This window comes from Eptatretus burgeri, chromosome 15 (assembly GCF_056783735.1).
Source record: "Eptatretus burgeri isolate ZD-2024b chromosome 15, Ebu_testis_v1, whole genome shotgun sequence".
In the NCBI taxonomy this organism is placed as follows: Eukaryota; Metazoa; Chordata; class Myxini; order Myxiniformes; family Myxinidae; genus Eptatretus; species Eptatretus burgeri.
Genome location: NC_140975.1, coordinates 66,583,893 through 66,611,256, shown reverse-complemented (window position 1 = coordinate 66,611,256; position 27,364 = coordinate 66,583,893). Strand labels below are relative to the sequence as shown.

Genomic DNA, 27,364 nt, shown 5'->3' with positions numbered 1-27,364 from the left:
CTCTCTCTGAGGTTCGGAGACCGGATTGCGGCAAGATCATGGTGGGTGGTTACACCTATTATATTGGTCTGGTCACTCTGATGGTTACCATTCCGAAGGAGTTGCTGTCACTGTGTCCAATAAGCTGACTCCAATGATAATTGAGATAACACTGGTGAACGAGCATATTATGAGATTAAGGATTCGTCACTCCTTAGGTGTTATTTCCCTGATCTCTGTTTATGCTCCGACTGAGGCGAGTGATCTTACCGTGAAGGATGCATTCTACGCCACACTCGAGTCTGTGGTTTATCAGTGCCCCAGACGAGATACACTTCTAGTCTTGGGGGATTTCAATGAACCGACTGGAACTGAAAGGGACGGTTATGAGACGTGTGTTGGTCCCCATGGGTCAGGAACTATGAACCAGAATAGCACCAGAATAGTTCCTTGACTTTGCAAGAAGTCATGGACTTAGGGTGGCTGGTTCATGGTTTCAGCACCCACAAGCTCATCGCTGGACTTGGTATTCCAATGCTGGCGGTGTGGCAAAGGAGATTAACCATGTTCTCGTTGATGGTCGCTGGAGGATGATCCAGAACTGCAGGGTCTTCCAGAGAGCTCAGTTCCTCAATACTGACCACTGGCTTGTTGTAGCAACTCTGAAGTTGCACCTCAAATCCAGGAGAATGGTACCATCCTCGCCTAGGCTGGATGTTGGCAAGCTCAAGGATGAGAGGGGAGCTGAGGAGTTTGCGAACCGGCCGAGTAGAGATTTGGGGGGGGGGGGTGTTGGGTGCTTTGGGAGGTCCTGAAGAGTTGTGGAGCGCCTTCAAGACCACCGTCCTTGATGTTGCCGGTGGATGTCTTGGAACTCACCGCAGAGCAAAGAAGAATTTTGTCTCTCAAGGGACACTGGATACCATTGACGAGAGTCGCAGGGTCAGGCTGAATGGCAGAGCTGAGCTGTTTAGGGAGCTGAGGCGTAAAACTGTACGTGCACTGAGGGTGGACAAGGAGGCCTATGTGCGAGGAATCTGTGAGGGGGTAGAGCATCACCTGTGGTCGTGATTCTCGTCCTGCTTACAGGGGAATTCGCACATTGCGTTCATCCAAGCCCATCCCTCGGTGTACTGCAGTTAGAGGAGAGGGTGGTAGGCTCTTGACAGAGGAGTCCGAAGTGAAGGCCCGCTGGGCCGGTTACTTTGCGCGGTTGTACCAGGCCGATCCACCAGCTGTCGAGTTGGGTATCAGGGGTGTTACAATCCCTGTTGCTGACCCTCCAATCAACTGTGGTCCACCTCCGTTTGTGGAAACACGGGCTGCAGTGAACCGGTTGAAATGGGGTCAAGCTCCAGGGATCTGTGGCATCCATGCTGAACTTCCCAAGGCTGGTGGAAATGCTGCACTCATGTCGTTGCATGCAGTTCTGTGCTCTACCTGAAATGCAGGCATCATCCTAACTGATTGGAAGAGGGGCTTTGTTGTCCCTCTCTGGAAAGGGAAGGGTGATCGACAAGACTGCAACAACTACTGAGGAGTGACGCTGCTCTCAGTGCCGGGCAAGGTCTTTGCTCGGATAATTCTTGATAGGGTTCACCACCATCTGCTTGAGCACCAGCATCCAGAGCAGTCAGGCTTTACACCAAAGAGGTCAACGATTGACCGTATCCTTGCACTTCGTGTCCTCACTGAACGCAGACGAGAGTTTCGTCAGGGGCTGCTTGCAGCCTATGTTGATCTCTGTAAAGCGTTCTATTCAGTGAATCGGGATGCCCTCTGGAGGATTCTTGGTCTTCGTGGGGTGCCACCAAAACTGATTGATCTGATGTCTGAACTCTACTCTGGTACTGAGAGTGCTGTGAGATGTGGTGGTACCATCTCTGACTTATTTCCACTTGTTACTGGAGTTCGTCAGGGGTGTGTACTTGCCCCCACACTTTTCAGCACTTGTCTGGACTGGATTCTAGGGAAGATGTCAAAGAGATCAAGCTGCGGTGCATCGTTTGGGAATGTCAAGATGTCTGACCTTGATTTCGCAGATGATGCAGTCATCTTTGCGGAGACTTTCGATATCCTTTCGGGAGCCCTTGAGGTGCTGAATGAGGAGTCGGAGCCGCTGGGATTACGGATTTCCTGGGTCAAAACTAAGATCCAGGCTTTCAATGACATCTTGGATGCTGCTGTCCTGTCTGTGCCTGTTTGTGGTGAGGATGTTGAGGTCGTGGAGAGATTCACTTACCTTGGCAGTGATATTCATGTCTCTGCTGGCTGCGAGTCAGAGGTCAATAGACGTCTGGGTCGGGCCTGGGGAGTCATGGATTCACTGGATAATGGGGTATGGCGCTGCCGGTACCTGTGCGGGAGGACGAAAGTCCGAGTCTTCAGGTCCTTGGTGCTTCCAGTCTTTCTCTATGGATGCGAGACTTGGACTCCAACCAAGGATCTGAGATGGAGACTTAATTCCTTTGGTACCAGGTCTCTTCGGAGAATCCTTGGCTATTGCTGGTCAGACTTTGTGTCCAACGAGCGGTTGCTGAGAAAGACTCAAATGAGATTTGTTACCTGCATAGTCTGAGCGTCAGCTGCGGCTCTGGACATGTGACTCGTTTTCCTGACGTTGATCCTGCTCACCAGATTCTGTCAGCGAGTGAGAGTCCTGAGTGGAGGAGACCAATGGGCTGACATGTCTCGTGGTTGCAGCAGGTTGATGGGCATCTCAAGGAGATGAGGATGGGTCAGGCATCTGCCTGGGGGATGGCCAGACGGAGGCCCCTGGAGTATCGGCAAAAAGTGTACGCAGCGACGCGCTGCTCTGGCACATGCTCCCATACCTGACCTGACCTGGCAGTCATGGGTCAGGATGAACAACTTTCCTTTTCTAATGCTTTGACGTTGTCTATTTCTCTCACCCTCCAAAATGACCAAAATCAATGGACATTGAATGTGAAAATATATAATATTCAATGTGTACAGATCTTGGTTGCTCCACAAGGTATCCAAGTAAATCAGGACAATGCAGGTTCTCTAATGATGGTTTGACATGAGGTCGATGATACGTCATCTGAGGGATACTCGCCAGGTCGATCAAGTGGAGACATGCACGTGGGGCACAGATGTGCAGGCGTGGTGGATATTATACATTTCCTGTGTGAGCCCTCAAAGGTAAAACAGGTGGCTGCACATTATTAAAACGAAGTGCTGAAGGTTAAACAATTATTGTGTTTAATCAGATTTGCACAATCGATTGATTACCCTCCCATCCCTCTCCATGAGCCACCATCCAAAGACGTCAAGGTGTCCTCGGAGCCAACAACAAGGTGTCGTGTAAAGCACGTAGAAGAGTAGCAACTGCAACGGCTCCTGGATCCGGATCCACCAGCCGTGTTCTGCCCACGTAGCTCGCACGACCGGCACGTGCAACCATGTGACGCGTCCGCTCGGCTGCCACCTCTGCAGCCTGTATGGGGGATTTGGAGTGGGGGGAAGTGAACGTGTAACTTAGTGGTGTTTTTGTTTTGCCCGTGACGTTTAGCCGACTTTTAACAAACTTCCTGGTAATGTTGCACCTTACTCTGCAGAGACCCCCAAGTGACATCTCATATTGCCCCCAAATCATGCTTCCAAAAATAGGTGTCGGTGGCAAATTTCTGGCTCTACCAATGCTGAGCTTAGCAGTTAAAGGCAAAGCTTATTCACCGCTCTACTACCTCCTCACTTACCTTGGCAGCATTTCCCAGGTAAGTTAACCAATCATCCTCGCTGTTCAGGCTTTTCAACTCATCATATGCAGCACACAGGGGATCCAACTGGCATGGAAGAGGACGGGAGGTAGAAACAACAAGGGTAATGAATCGCCATTTTTACATTCATCCTCAGACCAGCAAGGCTGTGAACGGGTGTGAAAGGTCAAATACTCAATGTAAAGTAATCATCAAACATACCCCCATTTCCTCCGATAAGCTCCCCCAGGAGAGGGTTGAAAAAAAATAAATAAAAGCCCACGGCGTTTATTGAAGGAGATATGCTTTCATTATCGTTTCTGCATACATGGTCGAGGCTCATGGAAGAGAACAAAATGGAAAGGGGAAACACCAACAGCAGAGTAAAAGGGAGATCAAGGGGAGAAAGAGGACACATGGGGGGGGGGGGGAGGCGAAGAAGCTGCACACAAACTGAATTAAACACAGGAAGAAGGGAAAGTGGGGATTAAAAAGAAAATGAACTGACAACGAACAAACATAAAGAAAGGGGGGTGGAATCACCATAACCTGGAAAAAGGAGTGCTTGGGAATGGGGTTGTTTGGGATCATGAGTATGGATGGAGGTGAACAGCTGTCTTGGAGCCCTGGAGGGAAGAACAAAACTGAACAGACTGGGGAAGTTTGTTCCACAGGTGAGAGCAGTGAGCCTGGATTGTGGGAGTTTAACAGGAAGAGGGTTACTGTCTGACCGTGTCCACCAGGCAGAGCCAACAGAGGGCAGAGGTTGCAAGACCAAGAAGGAGACGGCAGAATGGAGAGAGGTCATTTGATGAGATTACCATGTAGCGCTACCCGAGAAATCATTCAAACGATCACATCCGTCATCCCCTCCATACCCAGGTGGTTATTTCCCCTTAACTCAAACAGCAGCTCACTCTTACCAACAGCTTTTCTTCCATACCTTTAAAACGTTGTTCTTCCTCAGGATATTGTTGTTGGCTTTACCGTTATGTTTACTCTTTAACACATTTGCATTATGCTGTAATTACTTTATTTAAATACAATAATTGCATTTTTGTGCAACGACAGGTAACAGGTTGCTCTGACTTGAGAACCATCTTATATATTGAAGGTTGATCGAGGTATGTTAACCGCCATGTCGAGGTATGCTAACCCCCGTGTCGAGGTATGCTAACCGCCGTGTCGAGGTATGCTAACCGCCATGGGAAGCAAGTAAAATGAGTTTTGATTAATAGCCCTTTATCGGAACAAGAGGGCGGCTGGTACCTGAAACGTCAGATTACCTTTGCTTGCGTGGTCATTTGCATACCTTTGTCAACATGGAGTTTATCAAACCTATCGTTCACATATTGTCCATCAACACAGACCGACGTTACCTTGACAAAGTGGAGTATGCCGCCATTCAACATGGTACCGTCACCTCGGACAGGTTTCACATCGTTGGTTTAACTTATCGCTCCATTAAGTGTCACTGATAGATACTCTCGATTACTTCCTGTTCATTGCTTCACCAGCATCCCTGTCTTGGCCTGGACAAACTCCAATCTCCAATCTACCTTCTAGACAAGGCAAATTGAGCCAGGTGTTTATTGATACTGCTGTGAGCTTTTGGTAAACTAAAATGAGCACTCGGAGGTTTCAGACCCTCGCCGAGACTTGTGTTTTATGTGGCAAATAAATGAAAGGTTGTTGATTGCAAATGAAAGGTCTGAAAAGTTGTAAAGGTCAAAAGGTCTAAATGGGTTTAATTGGTATTAAAAGGTTGAAAGGGTCTAATTAAAGGGTGTAATTCAAGGTATAAAAGTTCGGAATTGTCTGAAGTGGTCAAAAGGGTCAAAAACATCTAAAACGGGTCAACAAGGTATTAAAAGGTATGAAGGTCGAAAGGGTAGAAAGGAGTCTAAGGGGTCTTAGAAGTCGAAGGGTTTAAAGGGTGTAACAGGGTCTACAGGATCTTAAACAGTGTTGGGGGTACTAAAAGGCCTAAAGGGTTTCAAAGGGTCTTAGCGTTCTAAAGGCTCTTTGGAGTCTTTATGGGTCTTAGGATTGTAAAGGGTCTTGGGGTTCTTAAGGGTCTCAAGGAATCTAAAGGTTTTCCTTTAGATTAGGAATCTAAAGGTGTATCAGGGCTGAATGCAATGAATACACATACTCACATTCTGTGCAAACAAACAAACAAACAAGCAGTCATAGACTGGTACTTACGAAATCGTCAACTTGACCTCTGACCTTGTCTCATAAAAGCTGTCTCGAGAGAAGTAAAGGTAGCGACGCAAACCAGAAGTTTGTATGATGATTCTGTACAAAACCATCAAAAATCGAATGTTTGACCTCACTGCGACCTTGACCTTTGACTGATTTTGACCAAAATATAATCAGCGCTAGCCATCACCCTCCTGAATCACGTGGTGTAATTTGACATTGGTAGCTTCTTTCGTTCTCGAGTTACCGCGGATTAACGTAACGTAAAGGTCACACTCGACGGCCCCCCCAACTCAAAAGGACGCCGGGGCGAACGCCATGACGTCAGCGCGCACACGCAAAACCTTTACGTGACTCAACGACGCGTCTGCTCGAGCGCGCTGCGCCACGTGACGAGCCGTGACGCGGCGGGTGAAATATTTTTATACAATCTTAAAACGTCTCCAAAACATCCGATTTTTACCAGAGTTTCGACAACCAAGTTTTAAGCGTCCTAAGCGATCGCAAAAACCGAAGACAAAATTAAAATGGAAGTTAAAACGAACTCGTAACGTCGACCGAAGCAAAAATACTCCATTTCTCCACAGGAATTTACGGAATTATGTTTGACCTCACTGTGACTTGACCTTTGACCGATTTTGACCAACATCTAATCAGCACTGGACATCACCCTCCTGGATCACGTGGTGTAATTTGACATTGGTGGCTTCTTCCGTTCTCGAGTTATCATGCCTACAAACAAACAAACACACACACACACACAAACAGAGGACGGAAGTCATCAATATACTGACGAAATCTTTAGATTTCGTAAGTAACAGACCCAAATACAATACCCTCTCCTCCGGCGAAGGTAATAATGCTCCGACATCAAGGAAACAAGTATTTATATTGAGGAGACGCCTCTTCTTGTCCTTCTTCTTCCCTGTCGTCCCTTTACAAGGTGTGAGGTCCAACAGTTCCAAACTTCGGCCCTGCCTTGCCCACTAAACTCCTCCACCCCCCTCTGTCCTCGGCCAACTCTCTCGACTCGCCAACCACCCCCACCATGTTGATATCCCGCCTCACACCCCGCACCCACAGCACACAGTGTGTGCTGCATGCAAATGAATAAGTAGAAGAATATCATTAAATAATTAACACCTTGATGTTTCAGAAGCGTTAAATATTTACCTTGTAATTGAAGATGAAAAAAAAAAGGACTTTCACTGTTCATCATAAATCTTATAAAAGATGCTTCACTCACCAATGTTCGATCTCCAACGTCTGCTCCTCCATACCTAGTGGGGAAGGGAATGAAATAAAATAAATAAGTGTTTTATCCAGTCCGATGGTCACGAGACTAAGGACCGTATCATACGGTGTACGTGTTTGTTCACAAGCATGTTGAAATCCAGACTTTTTTTTTAAAAAAAACCTTGTTCCAAAATCAAACGTTCCTCTTGTATTTCAATGGACACGACGATACTAATTCACAGAATCGGCATGTCCGTTAGGTCTATCGATAGCACGTTGGGTAAGTTGTGTTTTCCTGAAGTTCAAATACAAGTTCATTAAACGTTCAATAACGAACAATGGGATATTATTTATAATGGAAGGTTGCATTAATGCGAGTCGTATCGTTCATTTAACACTAAATCTATAATCCTGTTTATACTGGTAACCAGAATGCCAGACTTGGGCTGTTCTACACAACCTGCTGTGGTTTTAATGGCACAACAACCAACAGCCAGGATGATTTGGGGCGATTTTCAAGCTTTCATAACTGCAGATGATAACTCGTGCGCTGTTGTTGTAAGTTGTGTCGACAAAGTTGCAATACATACTTTCTACAGAGAAAAGGGGATGGTGGGGGTGTGGTGGGAGGAAATGACAACAAATATGCATACATAATAAATAGATAGCCATTGAGGTGCTCAACATCGACGTTGGAACCCCCCTGGGAATCCTCAACATCTCTTGGATCCTGTGAGCATTCCTGGTTACAAACTAAACAGAGCGATGCAAACCTTTGTTAAAATCATTGCATCACTCCCATGAACTAGGATGAATATTCATTCTTCCAAAAGTACTATAGTAAGTACTGCCATAATACTAAAGTACTTGCTATATTACTTTTGTATTCGGAAGTGGTCAACGTGAAGATCAAGCCTGCATTATGACTCCCTTGATTGGCTCAATCACAAACACCACATTCCATATGGCAGTGATGGGGATGGTGCAGGTGTTGGCACCTTTTGATCGCCTCTATGCCGGCCTGTATGGCACAGACCCATCGACCGGGAGTTGTGTACTCGCAAACAGGAGGAGCCGCAGCCGTCAGGAAGAGGCTGTAGAGCTGCAAGGAGAAGGAGCTACGTTAAACCGCAAGGACTGTGGATTTGATGTAAAACATTGTACAAGTGTGCATTTGGATCTTCGGACGTTTGCCTCGGTGTGTTCGCACCTTGGCAGATTCACAATCCTCAGCTTTTTGGCGAAACTGGATACTTACAGCTCCCGAGGTTCCTCCCATATGCTCTTCTAGCACTGCAGCTAGGCCCAGCAGTAGGCCATCACCACAATCTGGGATCCCACCCGTGGCTGTCCACTTCAGGATTGCTGGGGGGCGTGGTGGGGAAAAGCATTGGCAAATTCTATGCCGGGGCACAACCAGGATTTCCCTTGGGGAAAGGGGGCTATGGTTACCTGCTTAATGAGTAAGTAGCAGAGGTCCACAAAATATTAAAGTACAAAATCAGGGCGATGGGGTGAGAGTGCAAAAATGTCAATCACAGTCTCCACTGAGATGCACCTACTGTAATGCAATGCCAGCAGTGATAATCCAGCGAGACGATTTTCTTCCACACTTGAGCGAACGAGGGGAACGAGCCCCTCGAGCCCCACCCCATCCCAATCCCAACCACCTGGTTTCACCAATGATTCCATGCAAGGTCTGGAATGTTGCAAACCAACTTTGAGGGTTAAATCCAGAAAAAGGAGCATTTAGCAGAAGCGTCTCTGCGCCCGCGCGCGATGCGAGTCTCCGCGCCCACACGTGATGTACTTGTTTATTAACAAGCTCAAGCAAGATATTGCTTCGCAGTGCGGAGTACACGAGCTGGCTTGGGAGATCAACTCCTGATGATTAGTTTGTGTAACGACTGTGTTTGTTCTTTGACATCCGTGGACTTTCTTCTTCGCTCATACTTTAAGATGTCAAAAATGGATGTGTGTGGCATTGTTTAAAAAAAAAACACCTCCTTTGATTAAAAAGAAGGCATTCATACAGGTGGGGAGAAAAACAACCACCTGCAAACAACATTCTGAGGCGGATGTTTAAACCTACCCAAAGATTTACAGGTGTGAAGGCAAATCGACATTTTACTGCAAAAGCGTCACCGCTAATGGCATAACGCTTCGGCAACAGCTTATAAATGATTACAATGATGAAACTGAAACATAAAATATACCATCAGAGATGGGGAATCCCCCGCCATTGAATGGAAAAGGTCATACATATTCCAGATAATGAGGGAGGTGAATTGGAAACAAGACATCATTTGGTCATCATCTCAAAAAAAGCTTCCCAGGGGTGAGGAACGTAGTAACCAAAAATAATTGAAATCAGATAAGCCGTTTTCCATTTATTACAAAAAAACATTTTTTTCAAGATGGCCGCCCCAGTCGGGCATCTTGGATCCGGCCAGGCCCAAAATCAATAGGGTTCTTCTGTTTCAGGTGGTTCATGTGTGACCCAAATTTCAAATCGATGTGGCGAACAGTTTATGAGTTATCGCACTGGCAGCTATAAATGTTGACGCCCGGACAGACGGACGGATGGACAGCCGGACATGACAACAATATCCCACTTCCGCCACGCGGCGAGGGATAAAAAGGGGGAAATAAACCAGAGGAGTGAATTTAATACTTTCAGACAGAGGCTGCCTCGAAAGGTAAAAATAATCAATGAAACGATCTGTTGTAAAGTCGGTTCCTCCAAACCTCTGCATCCACGAGCATGAGTGCTCCCGCAGTCGCCATCACCAGCTGACGTGTCCAGGGCATTCAACTCGCATTCCTTCTCGAGCAGCGCTTTGCACACCGACTCGATAACTCGAGACCATGAGCTACTCGTACCATCTCCGGATCGACTCGTGCTCCGCCCGTCTCCTGCACATGGCAACAACAGCAGTCAAACACACACACACACACACACACACACACACACACACACACACACACACACACACACACACACACACACACACACACACACACACACACACACACACACACACACACACACACACACACACACACACACACACACACGTTTGTGTTGATATTACAAATGTTCCATGAATGTAGCACTCGGGACGTCTGTATTGACGTTTTGAGTAAAATAACAGAGTTTTGTGAAGATTCACGTAAATTGGTGTTTCCTGGCCGCTAATGATCTCACGGTTGTTTGTATAATGACTGGGATTATGGATAATGCACAAGTGCTCGTTTGCATCATCACAAAATGTACTCAAAAGCTGCGTAAACAAGCAGAGCGCATTGTAATGGAGTCAATGCAGCGATGACATCCTGAAGCGGAAACAACTCATGGTACCTGTGGAAACGCACGCGCGCACAGACAACGGCCGATCGAAAGGTGCAGAAACCCCTGGGATATCAATGGTCTCTCTTATAAGAGCAATGTCAGGTTCTATTGAACACCACGAGTCCACGAGAAGGTGTTCCGTTTGATTTGGAGTGAAGGATAATATGCGAACGTAATCCCATCGAGGCTCATGGCCTTGTTTAGGGCACATGTTGCGATAGCAGACCGTTCTTGATGGCCAAGTCAAAAGACCCACTATTCCCAATATTATCATGCACACACCACGCATCATCTGCACATCCGCCCATAATCCGTGCACCCCAAACATGGCATGGAATACACGACACCTACACGTTGTTCTCGTTACGCTGCATCCTTCGCCTTCATCAAAAGGTCTCGGAGAGTATCCACGGGTTGATACGTCGTCCCACTTCCGGCCACCTACACCACTCTCCCAATGTGTTCTGACATGCTCGGAAAATAGAGTCGTTGGAAAAAGAAAACCTGGCCGTCGCACTCTCAGGATCACTCGCGCGTCATGATGTCGGTTTTTGTGCTGCAAAGAAGAGTCTTGGTGTATCCATTGGCCTTGAAGCCTCGTCTGAGGTGTGATCGCTCTGCCTTTGCACCTTGTGTTGGATATGGCAACTTGTGGCCACAGGATGAGATAAAAAAAAAGAAATCCAGGTAATGGTCTGTATGCGTTGGTTTCCTGTACACGGATGTTCTTTAGGATCCAGCGAGGTCTCGTCACCATAATGTCCAGAAAAGCAAGGACCCGGATTGTTGTGTTTCACATGTAAATGATCTTGATGGAACTTAATGGAGTGTGTCGAGTAGCAGTGGGAATCACTGTAAGAGACGACAAATGTGTCCTCTACTTAGACACAAACAACGTGGCAGCACAAACGGATGATGGAGACATCGGAGCTCCAATTGTTCCACGACGAAGGCAGACATCAGCGATCCATTGCTGTGATAAACACCTGTCTGTCATGTGGAGGAAATCGGTGCAACTCAGCAGGGCCTGAATAAATCACAGTTGTTGCAGATTTCCCACACACCGGTTTTCAATAGTAGCCTTCCATCAACTGCCGTCTTGTTATCACCCCCCCCCCCCCCACCACCCCTCATTCTACAACTCACACGGTCATCCAAGGCCAAGTCGATGGGTACCTTGTAAATAGGAACACCATCTGGAAAGGAGTCCATGGTCTCATCACTAATGGGGCTCAGTTTTGATTGGTCGCACTTTGCAACAAGTTCAACAACATTAAACGGATCGCTCGGATTTTCCTACATCGTCAGGTCACGTACGGGAGCACGTGCCGGAGCAGCGCGTCGCTGCGTCCACTTTCCGCCGGTACTCCAGGGGCCTCCATCTGGCCCGTCCCCATCTCTGATGAAGTTTAATTTGATTTTCCCTCCAACAGGGAAGCTCAACAGACTTTGTATGTCAAATAACATTATATATATATATATATATATATATGTGTGTGTGTGTGTGTGTGTTGCACAGACTGGTGTGCTGAGAAAGAAAAGAAAAGAAAAAGTTGAGAACAACAAAGGTATTCACTTAAAAATACGACAATTTAGACATGCATGACTCAGTGTGAAACACTTGCCTGTGCTTGTACAACCCTTTGTGTCCTCGACTGATAGTTCACTCGGTCTGTCACTGATGCAGGAGAGTGCTGCTCTCGGCCAAGCAGGTGCACTCGTGTCCGCATCTAGTGGGAAAAACGTGCACACAGCACAGACACAGATCAGAGAGAGTGCAGCAGTGTCAGCAGTGGTACAGGAAGGTAATTCTAATGTGGGAAAACCAGGATAGTGGTGCCTCATACCAGACTAGTCTTGGAAGATAACTGAAGTCCATTTAAAGATCAACAGAAACAAAAACAAACCAGAACACTCGGTCGAGGGCATACCTCCACCAGGCCGAACAGTTTACATTTTATATCCCACCGACAGGCTGGATGTGCATCCGGACCTGACCCAAAATTGAATCGGTCTGTTCGCGTCACCTTACCAACTCGTCCACCAAGTTTTGTCCGAATCCATCCCTAACTTTTTGAGATATCGTGCTATATTTTGCTTTTGGCCCCATCTCTGGTGAAGAATCGCTTTAAAAAATGATCGAATCCGGATCTTCACCGAAATCGAATAAATTTGTCCGTGGCCCACACCCAACCTGTCCACCAAGTTTCGTCCGAATCAAGCCATAACCTTTCGAGATATCCTGCTCACAGACAAACAGACAAAGGAAACAACATAAAAACCGTCCATCTTTGGTGGCGGGGGTGGGGGGGGGGGTGACAAATAACAAAACCTGATCCGCTTAACGACAGACCAATCAGTTTACTTCCAATCACCATTTTGGTCATAGAATCCATCATCACAGTTGATATGAAATCATTCCTTTTCTCCAACAGCCTTATCTCAGATTATCAATTCGGATTCAGACGTGGTCACTCCACCTTGGACATGCTGCTTCTACTTTCCCAACAATGCATGGAGGCCCTCAATATCAGGCAAGAGATCAGGGCCGTCTCTCTGGATATATCTCACGGCTCGGTTTCATCTCCTCTCCCTATCAAGGCTGGAGTGGCCAAGGCAGTGTTCTTGGCCTCCACCATCCTATTCCTGATCTTCACAAATGGTCTATCTGACTCTTTGGAAAATGCTCTTTATCCCTCTGCCATGGGATCCCTCAACCTTCAGACATGCAGGCTCCTGCCCCTTCACTCTCTTCAGACCTTGAGATTAAAAAAAATAATAAATAAATATAATTTTAAAATCCTAAACTGATCAAACACTTGGAACACGTATTTCAATCCTGACAAATCTCGTACTCCCACTATCTCTTCTCTGGATCGTCTGAGAAAAAAAAAAAAAAAAAAAAAAACCCTCCCATCTACTTTCTCAATAACCCTCTCAAAGAGGTTCAGTCATTCAAACTCCTGGGTCTCACTATCAGCCGTGATCTTTCTTGGGCAAACCACATTTCAAAGTTGGCCGACAAAGCCAATTGCCAATTGGGCATCGTCCGTCATACAAAATCCTTCATTGGTAGACCTGAACTTCTATCCACCTACAAGGCCTCCAGCTTGATGGAGTAGGCTCGTGCTCTCCCCTGGCCTCACATCTCACTCAGCTTGTCGCCATGGAAACCAAGACCTTTAATATCATTGGCATAATCCCACGAAGAAGCCGAATCTATGAGCCTATCATTTCGCCGTTGCAGACAGCTCGGTGGTCGCTCCCTTCTATACCGCCTCCTTTCGGGTCTTACGCCCTCTGCTCTTTCTGTACTTTGGTAACGCCCACAGGTTTCTGCATGGCTCGGCAAGGTCCACCATCAACCCCGTTCTCGCGAAGCTCCCAAAATCCAGGATCGCCGCTCACCTCCCACTCATTTGTTCCTCTATTCCCCTCCTATGGAATCGACTTCCACATCCTCTTCAATCTCATTCTTCTCTCCAGGTCTTCAAGACACCCGTTCACCACCATCTCTGATCATCCCCAATACAATCAAAAACCGTGATCGTTTCTGCAGCTGTTAACTCCTCCTCTCCCCAAGCCCTCCCCCATCCAATACACCTCCTTCCAAATTTCCGGTTTTTCCTTCCTGAGAGTTTGCTTCTGTGTCCATCTGCCCGCCTCATGCATTCTCCCCTACCCCTCATTTCTCCAAGTCTCCCTCTATTTTGTCCCCCATACCCACTGTTGGTGCGTTTTCCCCCTTCTCTCTGACGTTCCTTTTGTTCCCATATCCGTTCTGCTCTCGCTCCTCCACGAGCCGTGACTTTGTGTGCAAACAAACAAACAAACAAACAAAAACCAGCGACCAGTAATTGATGATCACTACACGACATCGTCAATTACAGTTAATGAGATATTAATAAGTGTTAATTAGTTGAATAACCAATTGATGACGAACATCTCATACGATGAAGGTAAATTTACCAAGTCGACTATTTCCTTCTTTACCATCGTTTTTACAAAACTCAGCAGTGATCGCTTTGACTCTCATTGCGTCATCGACGCTCTTTGACTTCCTGTGGACACGGGTCAGAATCCGAATTCCAGCGGGCGCAGCTCGGACTGATTTTCACTTCTCACACATTGCAATGCATTATGGACAGGTACCAGTATTTTTTCAGACACCGAGTCCCAATTTTACGGGCGCGTGTTATACGTGGGGGAAATAGGGTGAAGGTGTCGGACTTACCGAGGCAGGAAGTTCTGCGTTGGTCCAAGTGCATCACGGTAAGTGAGACACCGGCCATGTCCAATGAACTCATAAATGTGCCAGTGTAGGCCCTCCCGATAGTCACGCCTTTGCTCTCTGAATCCATCGGGGGGGTGAGAAATGTAAACGACGTTCAGGAAGTATTGTGAGACGACAACAGACACGAGTCGTGGTAACCATTGTTCCATTCCTCATTTTGTTTGTAAGAGCAGAAGAGAAATGAGAAGTAAATAATGAACATCACAAAGCAGTTTTATTACAAAAAAGGAACGTCAGACCATCGCAACAGGAGTGTAAACAATAGTTGGCGAGCCAGAGATCCAATTCACCGAGGTAATCAACGGCAGCTCTTGCGATGATGTTGAGTTCCAGGTAAGAGGTTCCACCCAGGTTGTTGACCATCAAAGCCACATTGTCACCTGAACAAAGGAATAAAAGGAAACGCGCAAGGTATTGCTTAAATGAGCCGTCCCACTCGCACAAAGGTGTATTTTGTAATCCATGTCGATAAACCCTCCATCGTCGTGGATATTGGCCGCACCCTGACCGATGCTACTAAGCAACGTGGCATTGCAACGGCTGTTGGCCAGACACACGGGGAGGCACGCAAACTCTGGGCAGGTGTTGAAGCAATGAGTCGTGTATCTGATAACGAGCCACCTGTGATGTATGGTTCAGGTCACCTGCTCCGACATGGAGACGGGAATCGCTCTTGGGATCCGTCATGTGGTCAAGCATCGCTCGCACCGTTTCATCGGCAGACAGGACCTGGAGATGGCAGGTAATCGTAAACAACAGCTGTACAAGACGCCGATAATTTGGGAAATCATTGGTTGTTTGTAATTATTACTTTGGACAACTTACTTCCATTCTTTTCACGCCAGCTTCTCCATGTATCCCTGCATGGAAACACATGCACGCACACACACAAGTTCGTGGTCGCTGAGCAACGTTATCTTCATTTGGTTGTAACCTGTTCAATAACATGCCTCTGACTTAACGTTGCTTCCTTTTAATTTTGAAGAAATTTAGATCTTCTGATTTCCTCCGTCTTCGTTATACTTGGCCCACGTATGCCCATTTACAAGCTGCGTATGCAGAAATGTCCGTTATGTACATGAACACGAGGGGGGGGCGGTGGGGGTGGGGGGTGGGTGACCATGCATTTGCATACATACTTCATTGGCCATTTGGGTGGATGGCCACAACACAAGCCAGTTTGAATTAGTGCTAAGCAGCCTCTACTCAAGCTGTAGGCTGCGTGTTCCGAACAATGTCTCGTGTTCATCTTACCGAGGCCCAGTTCCATCTCATGAGCGTCCAGATGAAATGAGGGTCCACGGCCAGGCAGAGAACAGGCTGAGAGAGACACCCCGATGGTACCTAGACGGAAAACATGTAACTGCAGGTAGAGTTTCGAAAACGTACAAACAACGCAACCAACCACTGTCATCACAACCCCAGGGCTCACCCATGCTCTTCACTGCAGAAGATGCAATCTCAGCAATTTCCTTCAGTGCTTTCGACTCTGCTGCAAGAGCTCCAGCAATCTAAGGCCACAAGAGGTCACAAACCAGCATGATGGACGTGGTTCCATCGACGAACTTCACTCATGCCACATTATTATACACCCAGAGGTCAACCGACTGTGTGGTCCCAGCACGCAAGCTTCCCTTCCTCGATGCAGTGGATGTTAACCTTGTTAACCTCTTCAGTGGATGCAAAACGTCGTCTTCTCCCAAGTTTGTTTTTGCGAATTGGAGGTCACACAGAACCTGACATCCAGTTGACCTTCTCAGATATCACCGTTTTGTCGCCCATATGGCGATTGCACTGGCTCCATCATTGGTTACCCACGGATACCAACACGACAGAAAGATATTGTCCTTCCGCCGATGTAATGTCCGTTGTAGGTTAGCGCAGGAAGTTTTGCAATTTTGCCAGGATGCCGACGGTAATACACCGACTCTTCACTGAGCGACGCTGGGGGATCTTCAAAACTCACCAGCTAATGCTAACAGAGGGGACACCCGGCTTTACGTCCAAACCAAAGAGCAGGTGGAACGCCCGGCTTATCGTCCAGTCTTTGTGATGCAATTCCGTGCCCGCAAATTGCCAATCGGACAGTTTTATCGTCTCGTCGGGAATCCAATCCGGACTAGGCGGCTCAAAGGTAAGTGCGTTACCTCTGCACCATCCTATCAGTATGGTAATTACTTGTGAAATCGAAAATTCGAAAGTATATTCGTTCATCGAGTATGTTTGTCCGTCAGCAATTCCAAACCAATCTTCAAGAAACTTAAACTAATGATAGAGCTAGTCAAAAGATGGAAACCTATTGTTTTTGAGGTTGATAGGTCAAAAGGTCAAGGTCACGTAAATCATCAGTTTTCATCCGATGAAGGTGGACGATGAAGCCTCGGTTGACCCCGAGGTGACTACGTCTATTAATTACGTGATATTGTACCGTGACTACGTTGATTAATTACGCGCTACAGGGATGTACCTTTTAGACCCCTAAAGACATTTTAGATCTTTCAAGACCCTCTAGACCCCATGACATTTACACCGTTTTGAACCCTTGGACCAATATAGACCCCTATCAACACTTCAGACCCATTTAGTCACCTTAATACCCTTTTTGACACCTTAAGACCTCTTCATCACTTAGACCCCTTTCTATTTCACAAGTATCGTGCGATGCACACCATCTTTCTCGTTTGTTTGTTTTTGCATTTATCGACGAATCGCGAAGGAACTCGTACGGATATCGCATATAAAACAGGAGGGTAGAAAATATTGTGGTTTTAGATCGGGGATGATCTGATTAAGGTGTTGAACAGGTATTTTGAAGACGCGTAGGGAAGAATGATATTGAAGAGAATTTGGAAGCTCGTTCCACATGCGGGGAAAAAGAGGAACAAATGAGTGGAGGGTTTTTTTTTTTTAAGTGAAGATAAAATATGTCCCGATATTCCAGATTAATTTTTTCAATGACAGACGCCTTCGACCCCCCCCCCCCAAGGGGGGACAGGGGTAAGGGGGAATTATTTTGTGCACATGACCTGACACTGGGTACCTGACCCAGCAGGTATGGAAAATTTGGCAGAAATTGGCCCAGCAGTTTATTATTTTAAAAAAATTCTATGATTTTCAGGCCCAAGCACACATACGTAGAGAATTGGCTCAACTTATGTAGTTGGATGTGGCGTTGGTGTGGCGCAAGCATGATGGGCCAAATGGCCTCATCCTGCATCAAAATCCCTTGTTAAGATGAATTGGCATCGTATCGACATGGTCACAAACTTCACCACGACGAACAACATCGTCAGGTTTCGTATTGGTGTGTGTGTGTGTGTGTGTGTGTGTGTGTGTGTGTGTGTGTGTGTGTGTGTGTGTGTGTGTGTGTGTGTGTGTGTGTGTGTGTGTGTGTGTGTGTGTGTGTGTGTGTGTGTGTGTGTGTGTGTGTGTGTGTGTGTGTGCCAGGATCGCATCTTTACTTCATGCAATGTGAAGACGGCACTTCAGCATTTTTCAGTATTTTTAAAAACTCGTAAAAACACAACAAAGGGAGGAATTTACATCATTGTGGTAATGACGTGTAGGAACACGGGTGTTGGCTGTTCACCCCATCCGGATGAAATGGGTGAAGAAACAAATCCGTACATAGGAATAGCGCCACAATTTCCCCAAAAACGCGGCATACGGAAACCTCTATCGGTCATTACAAAAAAAATATGGATTTCCATCCAGATATGGAAGAGTTTCACCCATGCAGTCATACTAGTCGGGGTGCCAGAGGCCAGAAACTTGGAGAGGGGTAGTCATGAAAGAACATACTTTTGTCCTAGATGTTTTTTGGTAGATTGGATCTTGGCGCACATGACTGGGGTGGCCTGCTCGGCCAACTCTCTTGCGAAAGTGCTCATCTGGCTCGATTTATCATGTGTCACCATGACGAAATTCGGCCCAAAAATTAGAGGTAGGGAAAATGGAATTCATTATTTGAACATGTTACTGTTGTTGTTTACCAACATTTTAGGTATCAGAAGAAAGGGTTTGGGCTGGGCTACAATTTGGTAGGAGAAACATTTTGATGGGGTCACTGAGTGCAGGTTGAGGGGTCAAAAGGTCATGCTCGGAAGGATCAGGTGAAAATCTAGGGGCCGTGGGTATAAATGGAACTGCTGTACCCAAACCAATAAATATAAATGAATGACACAAACACAAATTTAAGAGTACTATATAGCAAAGTTTTTGATAATCAAGCCATGTTAGGTGGATACAGAGAATTTGAGAATTAACCCCTTTATGTCTATGAGCAGAATCGCAAAAATGGCAAAAGTCGGCTTTTTCTCATAAAAGTTATTATTTGCTAATTACTTGTTCAAATAATGAATTCCATTTCCCCTACCCCTAATTTTTGGGCTGAATTTCATCATGGTGACGCATGATAAATTGAGCCAGATGAGCACTTTCGCAAGAGAGTTGGCCAAGCAGGCCACCCCAGTCATGTGCGCCAAGGTCCAATCTACCAAAAAACATCTATGACAAAAGTATGTTCTTGCATGACTTCCTCAATCTCTTTTTGAGCACATTTCTGCACCTTGGCACCCCTACTATACCGATTTGAACAAGGGATCCCAACATCATGAGCCCAGGGCTTTACAAGGGAACAATAACAGGGCAGCATCTGAAAAGGAAAAGGAAATAAACGATAGAAATGAAATAATGAACAAACAAACTAAAATGATCAGGATAATAATTTTTCATATACCGTTGCAAACATCAATTCAAGTTGAAAAACAACTAGAAGGGCACTCTTCGACTTCGCCAGGTATGCTTCCGTCCACATTATTACATCGTTATACATACTTGTACCAAGTTTGATTTAAATCCCTGAACCCAGATTAAAAATATTAAATAATTCTGGCTGCCAGACCATGTGTCTGATGTGTTACGTCTTGAAATTTAAACCATAGATTCCCCATGACTACTAGATCATAACTATGACATTTCGCATTGATTGATAAAACGGTTAACGATGAAGAATTTTTAAAAAGATTTTCGTTTAATCCAATATGGCTGCCAGACCATGTGACCTATTAATTATATTAGTGAACACCGTGGTATCCCCAAGGCTTGGGGAACATGTGGGTGAAGTTTCTCCAGGATATATCCAGCTGTTCTGGAGAAGATTTTTTAAAGGTTTATTCTTCAAAAAAAAAAATCAGAGCTGCCTCACCATGTGACCGACGACCTTATAGCTGGAGAACTTTTTGTTCCTCATGGATCGGCAATCATAGCTGTTGTGAAAGTGAAATACAACTTTTGGATCTTCGTTAATGGTCACACCTTATACATACACTGTTCTGAGAATTTGTTGAACTTTGAAGCTAAATGTTTCTTCAAATAAAAAATAAAAAATTGCTGACACTTGTAGCCACAGTAAAAGAATTGCAAAACTCTTTCAGCTGATCACGTAAAGTGAGCTTGTAAACACGAGTTGTATTTCACAAAACTCTCATCACCAGAATGTGCATAACTAGATTATTTAACCGAGCTTTATAAAAGGCAAATAAATATGCACTTTAAGTTTATATACAATTGATTTGACACTTTGCAGTCGCAACAATAATTATAAGAATTATGTAATTTCAAAGTTGATTAGAATTCATTGCAGGAATTTACATTCGTACACATGTATCGATGCTGTATGATCCATGAAGCTTTTAATTATTTAATAATTTGGATGGACACTGCATTAGATGGACAATGTGTCGTTATAATAATGGCTTTTATTATAATGTGCTAATTGATTAATGATTGGGAAATTGTGAGTCTTGCAGTTGTGTATGGCAAGGGTGACATCTCGTGCCAAGCGTAGTGCATTACATCGAGATCGCTCAACATCCACGTCAATCTTTTCTTACCATTTGAGATTCGTCTGTGGAATTAATAAATGCTTTATAATATGAATAAAAGTCCCTAATAATCTGCAAAAAAAAAAAAAAAGGTTTTGAGTGTTAATTGTACAAGCGAACCTCTTTAAACATGTTTTGTTTAATTCCTGTATCACAATGAAAATTTTGCAAAATCATCATGAGGTTTGAAGAAAAAAAAAAGAACTTGTAAAAAACAACATGTTGTAAGAGATTTCCACATCCACTTCTGATGAAATATGTTGACAACATATCACATCAACATGTATAAATCTGGATTATTTGTGGCTGAAAGAGTTTTTCTTGGTCACGGATCATTCAAGACTGCCTATAGACTTCTGTCTGTGTTTTGCTTTTGCTATCCTTGCAATGAATGTTCTGAATTCCAAACCTGAGGAGTTTATTATTATGAGGAATTAAATTCCACGACACTGTAAAGTTTCTCCTCAACTTGTTCTGACGTTTCGAAGAAGATTTTTGAAGGTTTTTATGTTAAAAACAATATGCTTGCCGAACCACATGACTGATTACATCATCAATTCCCCCCCCCCCCATATAATTTAGCCCTGGATGACCCTCAAAATTTTTCATACTGATTGGATAAAGCGTTCGACGTATGCAATTATGACGCCATAATGAAGCCACCGATGACATCAACAAAAAAAAAACAATCACTCGTTTCCCATGTGGAGTAATTAACGTGTGCGAAGTTTCAATTTTTTCCATGGAGCTGCTTCGAAGATACAGAGGTCCAAAGTTTTTTTCTTTTTTCCGACATGGCTGCCACACCACGTGACCTGTGACATCATAATGATCATTAAAGCATTCTACACGAGTAGTCGCACATACGGTGGAAATTTTGTGTCAATCGGATAAGCAGTCGTAGAGAAAACAGAGAAAAATCAGCATGGAAAAACGGATGTACATATGGATGGACGACACATAATACCTGCGGCGACTTCTTCGGCGGAGGCATAAAAAAAAACTATGCTTGTGATACAGAATTTTGAAATATAATTGAGCACAAATCTCCCTTCATGAATGAAAATTAGGAGCAAGGTCGATGACGCGCCATCGCAAATCCTCACGCTTCTCACTGAAAGCAACGTTGACAGACGGCTCAAAGGTCCAAAAGGAAATGACTCAATATCAAATTTTGAGTAAAATAAATAAATAAATATATTTTCCTGTTTTGACCCCTGAACCGGAAGTCCCCACCCCCTGGGGCATGAACTGGGTGTCAAATTTAAAAAAAAAATAAAAAGTTACATATTTCACGCCTCTCTCAATGTTGATTACATGTACAGTTTAATTTTTAAAATGTTTTAAGTGTGCCCCTCAATAGCATTTAACCTTTTGACCCCGCCCCAGGGAGAGGGGCCAAAATGGAACTGCTCTTGCACCTTCGTGCCGTGTATTGATCAATAACTACCAAGTTTGGTGAATTTCTGCATAACAGTCTACAAGGAGATCGCATGACGGACGGACAGACGGTCAGACGGAGCCGATTACAATATCCCCGTGTTATTATTTTATTTTTTCCCCAAAAAGCGTGGGGATAACAAGCTTGAGATTGTCTGATAGGGAGACGTTCACATTGTAAATGCTAATAACAGCTGCCGTTCCGATCTTTCACTTTCATCACTCACTTTGTGCACCAGGACGGTTCCACACAAGCCACGCCGGCCAGCGGTCTTGTCCGGAGAACTGAGTGCGCAGTCTTCTGCGACGACAACCATCGCTACCGATATCCCTTCAGCCCGGGCACGCTCAGCTGCCAACCCAAAGTTCAGACGGTCTCCTGTATAGTTCTTCACAATAAGTAGAACTCCAACTAAACACAAACAAAGTTACACAGGCCGCGGTAAATTGGTCGTGCTTTTGATGAACAAACATGATAAGTTTGCAGTTTTAATGTGGGTACAAAAAGAGCATGGCAGGTAAGATTTTCAAATATCTCGAAACATTCTCGATACAGCGCTGTACCTCATTTTCCAACCTGATGAAAACCGATGTTTTGTTTTGTTTCACCAAAAATGTAAACATTCCATCCATCGAAGGTTAAATATGAAGCGATTTACAAAATGGATGGATAACTTCTTACTGGAAGTAACATTAATATATTATTTGAATTTGCAGTGAGGACAAAGCAATGGTATGAATTTTTTTTTTTTAAGGCTCTTTTGGCGAAACAATTGCATCGGCTCCGCCGATTAGGCATGAGCTTGGCAGAGCTCTAACCCCCTCTTCCTTGTAGCCAATACCGGGAAGGGAGTTCAATTCTCAATTTTATAGACCAGTCAAGCCCGGAGAGGGAACATCCACAGACACGTGTTTCAGGCTTGATGGCCATCGCCTTATGAGGGAGACCTTAAAAAATTAATAAATAAATAAATAAATAAGGTTTAAAAACAACAAAAAAAACATTTAAACAGCTTGGGACGTGCACCTTGAAAGCATGGCCAAAGTACACAGTCCAACAAGACGACTGTCCCATTCGCATACACATGCACCCCAGCCTGAAGACTTAAGTACAGGTCCCCAACTCCAAAGGGTCAGAACGCATGGTCATACAGTTGGACCATTCCTCAATAGGAGTAGGTGTCCATGATAGCGAGGAGCAGAAGGTCCTCCCTGGAGTGAACTATTCAAGCCTGACATGACATCAAGTTGAGATCAGACCCTGTTACTGCAGTGGGTACCAGGAAGTAAGTGTCATGCACCAGCTGCTGCTGCTGCTGCTTGCATCCTGACCACCAGGAAATGCTTGCCACCCATCAACCAGTGTGTGGTACACAAAGCATTTCTGGGAGCAGGGAGGAAAACGTTGTTCCTCACTGCTCCCAGAACTAATTTGTGTCCAATGATAATGGAATAAATTACAATAATATTAACTCTGAAACTTGTAGGATGGCCTAGGGATATGCACACTCTCCTCTAAGCTGTCTCACCTGGGTTCGAATCCTGACCCATCGATAAACGGTCATCCCGGTGTTTCAAAGGCAGGGTGATTCATCGATGTGTGTACTGTCCCTCGGATGGATGTTAAATGGGTGTCACATCTGCCGGCATTAGTTGGTTGACGTTAAAGATCTCATGCCGTCCTTCACAAAGAGTAGTTGAGCCATCGGCAGCATCCTGAACAAAATTATAAATTCCTGCCTTTAACCTTCATTGAATGTCAGGCCTCGCCAGCCAGTTCATGAAAGACTTTGGCCAAGTTTTCCCGAGCCAACACCAAAGTAACATGGGAATAATTGTGGCCATTAAAGAAGAAGAAGACTATTAACAAACTGCCACCGCATTGTGCCCACCTCATACACATGACCCCCCCTCCACCCCGTCGACCCTCCCCCCCCCCAGGAGCCAGTCTTTCTAGTAATAAAAAAGTCAACAGGTCATGTGACATACAATGCACATACTTTTGTCACAGCTACAAACAAGAAGGCTCTCGGTAGAGCGCATACCTCCACCACACAATGCCTAATCCACGAGAACATATCAGGCCCAATACATTTTTGAAATATCATGATACACAGAAATTTTTTGAAATATCATGATATATATAAATAATATAGTTTTTGGCCCAATCTCTCAATGGTGAAGAATCACTTTAAAAAAAAAAATTCTCGTATCCAGATCCGGATTCGGATCTTCACCAAAATCAAATGAGTTCGTCCACAACTTTTTGAGATATCAAACAGACAGACAGACAAACAGACAGAAATGGGTGCAAACATAACCTCCTTCACCTTCGGTAGCGGAGGTAACAAAATAATCAACTGTCTATTCCTCAAACCGCCAGAAAGCCAGTTCAAATGCGTTCAGTCCTCAAACACAATGTCTCTCGCAAGCACAAGGACAAAAAAAAATCCATAAAAGCAGTTTGAAGAGACACACGTGATCACTTTTCAAAAACATCAAAGTTATGCAGTTTACCAGCACCGGCTCCGGCAACAGCTCGAATGGCAGCAAGAATGCTCCGTGGTGGAGGAGAGGTAAACACATCTCCTGCAATGACACCTGTCAACATTCCAGGGCCGATGTAACCTGTGCAAAAACAGACTGTGAGCCTCGTCCGACCGACAAATTAACACAACACAATCAAGGATTGTTTAAAACAATTACATACGCATTACACACATTAGACACGCACGCACGCACGCACACGCACAAACCAAAATGAGTTGTCATGTTCAGGTTGTCCCCTATTTATGTCCCCATTTGAACCCAGACTCAAATCCCATATTCCAGATGCGTTGTCCATTGTTTACACATCTCCTTGTAATTCATGTAAAGACATTTGATATCAACTGTCTTTTGTCTTGCACGTAATCTAAGTACAAGCCCGTCCTTGAGCCTTATATCACTTCAATAACAACAACAATATATACCAGCATGGGCTGGCTCATGTCCTGAACCCCCTCCGGTAAGCAGGGCAACACGGCCACAAACTGCATGGAGATCAGCACGAAGGAGCACTCTGTGGCCGGCCAAGATCCGCGTGGCAGGTGTCACCGCTGCCATCCCCTGCAGGGCCTCAGTAGCACAGGCTCCAGCATCATTGACCAGTTTCTTACTCACAGCCTGCGGATACAGTACCAGTTTTGGGAGGAGGGTGCGAGGAATTAAGGATGATGTGACTTTCAGGCCACGGTGTCAATGAAATTGTACTTCATTTGAACCTTATCATTGGTGATGAAAAACTTTCAGCTCCGTCAGAGCCCACGACACTTGGTGCTGGAGACGGCACTTTAAACTTCCTGTTGATCAACAGGTGTTGGGCTGGCAGGTCTCTCGGACCGTAGGAAATTAATTAATTTCACGGAAAAACAAGAGAACATGTCTGCTGGCCCACTTGTATCGATAACCGTTCTACACCCAAACCTATGGAATCACAAATACAAACCAGAACGACACTGGGTACACAGTGTACCTCCGCCACGCTGAACCGTTTACATTTTGTATCCCACTGATTAGTCCATTTGCCATCCTTATGAGTTCAATAGCGGACCTTGCAATCGTCTATAGTACAAAGTTTTAAAGTGGATTTGCTATCCCACTGGGTCTCTGAAGCAATTCAACTTGGTTGTCCTCTGACCAACTTTGGGCAATTTTTTTTAAATATGCAAATTAGGGCCACCATTTCCAAACAACCTGTTTTCTTCAGTATCTTTGCAACTATGAATGATAATGGCACAAAAATGTTATCTAGACCTATGTTTACATGGTCAAGGATTCCGATAAAGGCATGCAAAAAGTTATTACATGTATTTATCTTGTCTGTTTGTAAAGTAATTGCCGCCATTACCCCAAAACCGATTTTATGCAATATCTTTGCAACTATGCATGATAATGTCACAAACATGGTGTCGAGACCTATGTTTTCATGGTCAATGGTTACGATAAAGACATTTAAAAAGTTTTCGCATGTATATATTTTGCCTGAATGTAAATTATTTGCAGCTGCTGTCTTGCGCAGGCGTGGGATCACAAGGTTCATAACTCCAGATCGAGCATTACCCAGCTCTATGATACCAGCCGGATTCTGCTGGAACTCATGAGCCATGACGTGGGTCTCTCGGCATCCATTGGGAGTTGAAACCAGGACGTGAAAATTGTCGAACCACCCAAAGATTGGCCCCACCCTCCGTTCCAAGCCCATGGCCTGATGTAGCACACTGCTCTTTTCACCCGCAAATTTTGCAGCTGATTTGCGGAAACGTATGATCTCGTCATAGGACACTATGAAACCGTGATCATGTAGGAGCGTGATCAACTCTGAACTCCCATACCTGTGATGAAGCTTCACTGCCAGCCCCAGCATTGTCTGGGTTCTAATGCCTGCGATGTGACTTTGTACAGCTTGGGTTAGACTGAGATACTTTTTTGTCACCTCCCCCCCGCCCCCCCCCCGAAACCAATTCTAAAATTATCTTGAGCAGTGTGGTGCTAGTTTGTTTGAGTGTGTTGTTGTAAGTGAATTCTACGAGATCATAGTTTGCGCTATTGTACTGTACAGCTCGTGCCTCACCTTTGACCTGCCTTACCACAGCGTCCACACTATCTTCATCAACTGAATCGACCTCGACCAGCTTCAAGGATTTACCCACAAGATGCCTAAACCCTACAACTGAGGCACAACCCTCCATACGTATAACGACAATGTCATTACCTAAATAGTTTGTGAGATTTTGGAACATCTGCCTGCGAGATAACAATCCACCTAAACTACAGTACATATCATGTAATTCAATAGCTGTCCATGTACGGAGTTGTTGGTTAGCATACCTGTACATGTCATTAATTACCGAATTCAGAGCATCATCATCAACATCAGAGTTCAATGACAAATTGGTATACTTAGGAATAACCATGAACGCATCATAACACTTCTTATGGTATTGCCCGTCTGCGGCAGGTAAATCTGTAAGAACACCTTTGATGTGGATTTCAACCTTTCTGCCCCAATCATAATTTCTCTGCTCACATAAATCTAAAAGTACATCTTTGAAAGGTGTAAGGCCAGGGCGATCACTGGTCTCGCACTGGATTATACGCTCCCACCTGTCAGGGTGTTTGGGGTCTTTAGGAAGACAGTCATCACCACAGATCAAACAATGTTATTACCTTCGCATTCTGCGAAAGGTTATGTATTGGTCGCTGTGTATTT

At 45.0% G+C, this 27,364-nt stretch overlaps 1 protein-coding gene across 5 annotated transcripts in view; it reads right to left on the bottom strand.

Annotated features, from left to right (window-relative positions):
* Positions 1–3,181: 3,181 nt before the first annotated feature.
* TKFC (triokinase and FMN cyclase) overlaps positions 3,182–27,364 on the bottom strand; it is a 34,048-nt gene continuing 9,865 nt past the window's right edge. The window contains exons 1-17 of one of the 5 annotated variants that reach the window (XM_085856493.1): positions 25,086–25,102; positions 24,631–24,741; positions 23,643–23,829; positions 22,341–22,525; positions 16,221–16,299; positions 16,043–16,132; positions 15,614–15,648; positions 15,433–15,517; positions 15,028–15,168; positions 14,729–14,845; positions 12,120–12,224; positions 9,891–10,058; positions 8,401–8,507; positions 8,141–8,244; positions 7,153–7,186; positions 3,702–3,788; positions 3,182–3,439 (exon numbers count right to left, since the gene is read on the bottom strand). In XM_085856493.1, the coding sequence (XP_085712619.1) occupies positions 3,272–3,439; positions 3,702–3,788; positions 7,153–7,186; positions 8,141–8,244; positions 8,401–8,507; positions 9,891–10,058; positions 12,120–12,224; positions 14,729–14,845; positions 15,028–15,168; positions 15,433–15,517; positions 15,614–15,648; positions 16,043–16,132; positions 16,221–16,299; positions 22,341–22,525; positions 23,643–23,664 (1,527 nt within the window). In that variant the 5' untranslated portion in view covers positions 23,665–23,829; positions 24,631–24,741; positions 25,086–25,102 and the 3' untranslated portion in view covers positions 3,182–3,271. Of the gene's footprint in view, positions 3,440–3,701; positions 3,789–7,152; positions 7,187–8,021; positions 8,245–8,400; positions 8,508–9,890; positions 10,059–12,119; positions 12,225–14,728; positions 14,846–15,027; positions 15,169–15,432; positions 15,518–15,613; positions 15,649–16,042; positions 16,133–16,220; positions 16,300–22,340; positions 22,526–23,642; positions 23,830–24,630; positions 24,742–25,085; positions 25,279–27,364 lie in introns of those variants that run through there. The other 4 variants (XM_085856490.1, XM_085856491.1, XM_085856492.1 and 1 more) reach the window with 4 other exon arrangements.